The sequence below is a fragment of the Aplysia californica genome, unplaced genomic scaffold (assembly GCF_000002075.1).
Source record: "Aplysia californica isolate F4 #8 unplaced genomic scaffold, AplCal3.0 scaffold00047, whole genome shotgun sequence".
NCBI lineage: Eukaryota > Metazoa > Mollusca > Gastropoda > Aplysiida > Aplysiidae > Aplysia > Aplysia californica.
Genome location: NW_004797317.1, coordinates 1,834,838 through 1,842,953, shown reverse-complemented (window position 1 = coordinate 1,842,953; position 8,116 = coordinate 1,834,838). Strand labels below are relative to the sequence as shown.

Here is an 8,116-nt window from a genome sequence, read left to right as displayed (position 1 = left end):
GAGAGAGAGAGAGAGAGAGAGAGAGAGAGAGAGAGAGAGAGAGAGAGAGACTACGAGTGATCGGTGACATAATATTTGTCTCTTTTCAAATTACACAAGTAACTGGAAGGCCCTCTTCATGAACATCCATGTCAACGTGCACAGACCGCACATACATCACTGCACAATGGACAAGACGGACACCAAGGAACACGCTGCACACACGGACGATACACACGGGGAGTAACATAGGCCTTATAACGTATAACTACAGGTAAAAATAGAAAAGAACGTTATGTCCCGAAACAGTATTTCGTCAGGGCGTACCCTGTCTAACAATCGAGGGGAAACGGTGGTGCTTTGATTCACCTCACTACCGATCACTCTACTTTTCTCTGCCCACTCCCATCTGTTCTCCCAACTCAACTGAACAGGAATATTATGCCAGCCAAGGTAAGAAAATATATACACCAAAAAAAAGAAACACAGCTTTCCCATAATTTACTCTCTTGTTCTAAGAAGCCAAGAATCGCCAATACTATTAATAGCAAAATAACAAAATCTTAACCTACGTGTGTTTATTTTTTGTAACTTCTGAACTGAAAACAGGCAATCATTGTTTCCATTGACAACAAAATCCCTTTTATTCTTTTACCTTTTGAAACTTTTCTTTATTCATTGTTTCAACAGTTTGGGGTAGAAAGTGAGGAAAGACCAAGAACTTGAACTTTTGTACTTTTAGTCTCTCCACTTCATGTAAAACGTTATAAAGTTCTAGTCCCAAAGTAAATGGGAGCCCAATGAGCGACTCAAAATGCCAACGTAGTTCTAAGGGAAACATCGTAGTTCTAAGGGAAACATCTGTGAAAGCGTTAAAAGATTAAATCTCTCTCCCTCAAGAGTCTTTGAAAAAATTTTAATAGACCCTGACCTAAACATTCATGAGACAAAACGGTAAGATCGCATACGCCAACAACCTTTGCAACCAGAACAACATGTGCAATGAATATCCCATGATGGGATTAACAATACCAAATCCTATTTTAATTCAGTCCAACTGTTCTCAGCATTACCCCCCCCCCCCCCGGTTTTTACTTTTTTTTTTACCACAAGCCACAAGCGGAAGTGCCTTCGAAAGTTAGAATACAAACTTCGATAAGCGAAGGCTACTCAATGTATTTTCCTATCGTGAAGGCCTACGTTACACCAGCAGACAACACATAACAAAGCAGCGTATCTGACATGAGTAGACAGAAGGTAAATGAAGAGCTGACCATGTGAGTCATCTGAGAATGGGCCTATAAAATAATACATTCTATCAAATTGGACAAATCTGGGTGAAATGCTATTTCTTGGTAAGAAATTCGCACTCCACAAGGGAAAAAAACAACTTTTGCCTCGGTTCGTATAACAGACTCGGCCACAGCAGTGAGTAGAACTGCATTAGCTCTCCTGCCTGAACGAAACGGAATAATATGCTTAATGTACTTTACATTTCTCTGTGAACCTTCTCTGAGCACTTCCATTTCTTAAAGGTCCCAGGTTGGGCAATGAATAAGATGTTCAACGTTTATTAGTTTCGACTCATTAGTTCACACTTCGATTTTCCTCAATAAAATATATAAAAAGATCCTTGCGAGAATCAAGTGAACCCTTTTTTTTTTAAACTACTCAGTAGGCCCAAATCATCTTTTTTTTAAAAGGTCATAACAAGCTTTCATTGTCAAGCCATGTGTCTTCTCAAATCAGACAGCTTTGGAAGAAACAAACAGACGACACAAACATACGAATACAAAATATATAATAAAGAGAGATAAACAATGAACCCCGGCGAAGAAACACTTCACACAGACGTAATACATGTAACCATAGCAATGACCTCGAATTATAGCAGGACCACAGGGAGCAGAAAACAGACACACTGAATGGAAAACATACGGTATACAGCAATACATAGTCACAGCCACTGACGCCTGATTACACACACAACGAAACTGAGGTGGAAACTGAGAGGACTTATGTCTCTCTAATCACGCAATGATAAACAACGGAAGCGTTCCATAACACGGCAATAATTAAGTTCCAATACTGCGGGCAAAATGATTCAGTGAATAAATTCATTTCTTGATACCGGATATTTGTGATGAATGATGGCTTCCCTGAAATCATGTGTCCTACCTATTTAAGGTGAAATTTCATACTCCAAACAAATGGAAAAAAAAGAATTTGATTCGGTGACAGTTTTCCTCTTCGTTGTTAACTATTCCTGGACAGATGATAATAATATATTGTAGTGCCGCGTGCTACTTCCCTTCATGCACTAGGAGGCTACACTCCGCATACGCTCTATCTCTCACTTCTAGTTGGCGCTGCATGCAGTGACACTGTCCAGGTGACTGTGACAGTAGAACTCACTTCACAAAATACAATCACACCCAAATACAGGCAGACCAATACATAGGAGGATTTTGCTCCAAAATATACAACTACTATCTTGTCACAACGAGTCTGTTCAAGTGCCCAGATTACAATAACAAAAACGTACGATATTTCAAAGGACAAAGACCACGTTTATAAAATAAGACTGCAGTGCAGGATGTGAATAAAACATGTGAACAATATCTTTCTATTTAGATCTATAGCTTTGATTTTACAATGATTATTTGACCCTTCGAAAAAGGGAAACAATTATTTCCTTATCAAATCAAATATGTAGCCTGTGCCAAATGTTGACAATGTGAACACGATAGGATCTTTACCATTGTCAGTTAAAACATGTAGTATAACACAAAATTTTAATGAAAATGACATAATGAGGGGGGGGGGGAGAAAACACACAAAGCTTTTAGGCTTAGCTTAAATCCCACCCCTACAGCTGTTGATGTGCTAAGTAGCTTCATATGGTTGGCGACATTGTTAAAAACATGATAAAACCTGCCGCTGTCACGAAGGGAGCTGTCTCCATTTTAGGAGCATATGGATTTAAGGAAGGTGGATCGTAAAGGCTGACAACTAAGCCCACATGGGAAACAGTCCACATAATAATGGACAGAGAGATGTGCTCTGGCGGCTGTTGGGCTAGTGTAGGCGCCATGGCTTGAGGGGACAGCCACTCAACAAAATCAAGTTGTGTTCCTACTCCACGAGGAAAAGATATCAACCACAAGGACTTACCAAAGCCCCTTACTGCTAAAACAAGAAAACAGTGCAGTCAACTTCCATCTGAGCACATTATGATTACAGATTTTGTCTTAACCACAGGTTTTCCTCAACATGATTTCAGCCATTAACACACATGAAATCAGTAAGAAATAAAAAACATGAATATGGTACAATAACAATTTTCCTGACAGATATATTCGAACTATGTTGACATTTGAACTAAAACTGGAAAATTAAACAACAACAAAAGCATAAAAAAAACAAAAACGTAAATTAAAATAAACCAAAATCTTTAATAAGAACAATACTTAATAACAGGAGGCGGCTTAGGCAGTACAAATGGGGGCAAAGGCCAAAGTAAAAGGCGTGGGCTGGCACAGAAGGCCAAACATTGGAAGTTACATGGGTTCTTTCCTGGGCCACAAGATGAACAACATGGAAATCAACAGAAATAAATAAGAAAAGGCTCTGAGACCCACTTTTGCAGTAGGAAATGGGGCGGAGATTGAGGGCATGGAAATAAAGAAACAAACAACTGCTGTGCAGTTCTGTTTTGTGTTTGAGACAAAAAATGACAGTAAATGTAATCTGAGACTTACTTGAGAAGTTTCTGGTTGCTAGCATAGTGGTCAAGATGGCACCCTGAAATGAACAGAACAAACAACCATAAGGAGAAAAAAGAAGACAGTCCACTTACCAGAAGAGTATTCCATTATTGACCAAATTTTGTTTCTCCTTCAGCAAAATTGGCAAATGTCTTATGTGTATATCCTGCACAACGATTGCTTTATATAAGAGATTCAGATGTTGTAAACCTTTCCAGATATATCTTGATCTTTAACTGGAATAAAGATGCTTCATCATGTTTTCCAGCATGGTTAATCTATTTGTGTGGTCTGCATTAGGAATACTATGTTAGTCTGTATATAAACATTTTTAAAAAGGTTGCAAGAAACAAAACCCTTAGTCACTTTTACTACACACAATTTAATTTTGGTGTTCAGCTGAGTCATGGAAGTAAGACTCTGTCTTAACTCTTTCTTCACCAAACTATTTTACGGGACGGCACCAAAAAAAAATTCCATGTGTAAGCTGAAATTTCAGCCTGAATATTTCAAACGCTACTTTACCACATCGCTTCAATAAACAAACAAAAATATAACAATCTTGAAAAAAAAACACCCAAAACCCAAAAAACCAATATGGCACACAACAAGGCTCTTCACTTTTAGAAAGTCACACTTGTTCTTGTTTTGTTTTGTTTCATGTTTTAGTAAGAGTTTTACGGTATTTGCAACACAATTAGGTCATGTAAGTGTCGAAGATTTCAGGAGTTACAACAAAAGGGTAACAAACACAAGAGAAGGAGGAAAGAGAAAGATGAAAGATGTTTGATAGGAAAGAAGGAGCAAACTACACCAAAGTACCTGCAAACATTCTCGTTCTCAAAGAGTTAATTTTTCAAACACTAAGTACATAACTGCTTTTCACTGTGATGTGGTCATAAATGAATTGAGGTGGGTTAATTGGAGATACTTTCTACTACCAAGGAAAAAAAATAGTATCATGTGAATATTAAAGAGCACTTTGCATAAATAGCAAAAGAAAAAAATCTTCCACAAAGTGCACTTTCTAATGACAAAGCAATAACTACAACATGAAATTCTTAATTTAAATTGATAGACATATTCATCATTCATGACTTTATCTTACAAAGTAATTTTCTTTTTAAAATAATCCCTGGTCCTACCAAAGGGATAAACTGCTGGCTCTAACAAGGAGAGTGTCTGTCCACTGTCCAGACAAAAGAGGATCTAGGATAAACCCAGTATTACAGACAGATGCTTCAAATATAGGTAGAAGCATCCAAAACAGCGAAGAAGCACGTAAGTGGAGAGTATCATCTTTCTGACAGCAATTTGACCTTTATGTATTCTTCCCTTTTGCCTGTTGACTTACATCTTCATAGCACAACAGGTTTATTTCTGCACGGATTGGATTCTCCCTTCTCCCACATAGGGATCATGAAGCTCACAGGTACAAGAATTACACCTACACATAAACTGAGGGAGTATTTAACAAATAATGGAAAATAAATATGAGGAAGCAAACAGTCAATTAAATTAGTGAAGGGGAAACAGAGTTGGTGACATCAAAAAATACAGTGCTCCTTCTGTTCAAAACAGGCCTTGGAGTAAAGGACTTCAACGCGGGATGGTTCAAGTTCCAAAGTGTTCTCGCTTTCCGTCAGCACTTTTGGAAATTTCAGCCTCAACCACTCACTGTCTTACCAAGTTTCAGAGATAAGCGCATTGACTAGGACACTATCAATAAAGGCAGAGGAAAAGAAAGAAAGGCAAGAGTAAAGAAATAAGACACAGCAGTGGGACCATCTAACCAGCTACTTGACATACTAAAAGAACTCAGAAACTAGGCCACAATAGAAGTCAAAAGTAAGATTTTCAGGTGACTTACCTTGAGTTTCCGTCTGGCGTTGAACTTCTTGAGGCAATCAACAGTCTCTTGTCTATGCACCACTGAAGCCACACGTTCCCTCTGCTGTAAAAAGTAATATTCAACAGTTATGAAAAAAAGGTGTTCAACATGCATAGAAAGTAAAAATCTTTACTTTCACAATGAACCATACCATAGCAGACAGGAGTGGAAGATGAGGAGCAGGAGCTAGGCGTTCATCAATCTTCTTCCTGAAACAAAACTGTTAGTTCACATCTCAAGGATGTGGCTGCATCATACATTTTCACATCTCTAAGTAAAGCATATTTTCAATCTTAAACATAAAGAACATTTTATTTTTCTTCAACAAAGCTCTTTTAAAAATCAAATAGCTATTCTGAAAACAAAATTCATTAAGTACTGGTTACTCTTTGCCTCCTACAAAAATTGTACAAGGTCTTAATGAAGCTAGAAATAAGCCTTCAATCCACAAAGACTTTTAGAGTAAATCTTATCTTGTCTTTGTGTTAAACATGTTAACAATGAGCAGAAAGTATACTCAACTTCCTCATTTCTACTCCTCACGTTTTAATTATACTAAATTCAGCATATATAAACTGACAAAGAGAGCTTGGAAGCCCTAAACAAAAAGTTAAAACCAACTCTGGATATGCAAAGAGTTTGCAATCCTCATACAATAACACCTAGGTGTTCCTTCCTTCACGACGATGTCCTTCAATGTCCTTGATCGTATAGAATGAAAAAAGTCTTACGCAAATCCAGGGGTGCTTCAGCGCCTCTGACGCATTGATCCTCTTGGCGGGGTTCACTGTGAGCATACTGTTGATGAGGTTCTTGGCTTCTGGGGTCACCGTATCCCACTCTGGGGATGGGTACTGGGGAAACAATATGTGCAACAGATCAGCTTTTGTCAAAACATGTCTTCTTTTAAATTCTAAAAACAAATCTGCACCCCCCCTTAGGAGCAACAAATCTCTTCCAAGCACAAATTCACTATTGGTATCTGACAGAGAAGAAATCTTATGCCAAAGATGGCAGAACTGTTACTCAATACCATCTTCACCCTGCAACTGCCCTAAGTTGGCATACTTCCCAAATATATCTCAAGAAAATGCACATTTTTTTTTCCCAGAAGAAGAATATGGCTTTACATGCAGAAGTCATTACAGAGAGCGGGAATTATGTCTCAAAACATGAATACTACTCATGTCCTGGTGGTTCCAAAACAGTGAGTACACAGAAGCCCATATTTAGGACGTACAGCTTAATATGTCAACAGAGCCCCAAACAGGGGAAAAGGCTTGAAAAAGTGCTAAATCCTAAATCCTAGTCAGAGCAATTCAAAATCAACGATACTTACATCATAAGCTCCGGCTTTGATTTGAGCATACAAGCGGTGTTGGTCTTCATCCCAGAAAGGAGGGTAACCCACAAGCAGAATGTACAGCACAACCCCTGCACAGACAGGACAAACACAAACAAATGAGAACTCTGGCATTCCCACGTGTAGAGATTTCAAAGTTTGCTATAGACATTTGAAGTTGTAAAGATATGTAAGCCACTAAAAGTCATCATTTAACCTTATTTTTCTTTTTATGAATGTTGTGTGTCTGAGTACATGTGCCACCGCGGGTGATTGATTAATTAATGTGCCCTAAAAATACAGTGTAATTTCGATATATAAAAATATCACTTTTCAACCCATGAAATAAAACTACTAAATTATAAGAAGTATGTGAAATGATTGAAGTTATTTTAAAATGCACACTGGTGTATTATTTCTCATACTATACAGTAACTGGAGGTGACTAAAACAATACTTAGACAATTTAAACTCAAGATTCATTTGGCAATCAGTATACTTCTAGTATATCTCAATCAAGTTGTTGCAATGAATCTCTTCTTAACAGCAAATTTCACAGTCCACTCAAAGCTCACAAGCTAGTAATCTTATTTTGCAAAAGACACCTGAAACTTTTGGCTAAACTTTATATATTCTGACTAGCTCTAGCTTTTTTTTAACAAACTCTGCTAACACTGATCACAGATCTTGATTTCTGATTGTCATTCTTTTCACAAAGCTCATTTTGACTTCATTTACATCATTCTACATCTATTCAAAGAAAGATATCCAGTCGATAATGTCTTTTACAAAATAATTCAAAGAAAAACAAAATAGAAAATGAAGTCCCCAGAACTATAGAATAAAGAACTTCACAAGATTAATCACATACCACATGCCCAGATATCCACAGGTTTGCCATATGGATCTTTCCTTAGAACTTCTGGTGAAAGATATCCTGGAGTACCAGCAAAACCTGCAGACACAAAAATATGTTTAATATACTCATAAGTAGCTATAGTTGTGGTAGTGGGGGTTTAAGCTAGGGAACAAGGAAGGCATTCTTTCTCTCCATTCACAACCAAAGTACATTGAACAACTCACCTGGAAAAAACAAATGATTAACTTGTAGATCATCTATTATAAAGTTTTATCTGA

At 37.5% G+C, this 8,116-nt stretch overlaps 1 protein-coding gene across 1 annotated transcript in view; it reads right to left on the bottom strand.

Moving 5' to 3' along the window:
• The window catches only part of LOC100533282 (CaM kinase II alpha), a gene marked incomplete in the record, with an annotated part of 154,372 nt that overhangs the window by 31,432 nt on the left and 114,824 nt on the right, over positions 1-8,116 (bottom strand). The window contains 5 exon segments of the mRNA NM_001204585.1: positions 3,741-3,783; positions 5,617-5,700; positions 6,369-6,491; positions 6,977-7,071; positions 7,851-7,934. Of these exon segments, the coding sequence (NP_001191514.1) occupies positions 3,741-3,783; positions 5,617-5,700; positions 6,369-6,491; positions 6,977-7,071; positions 7,851-7,934 (429 nt within the window).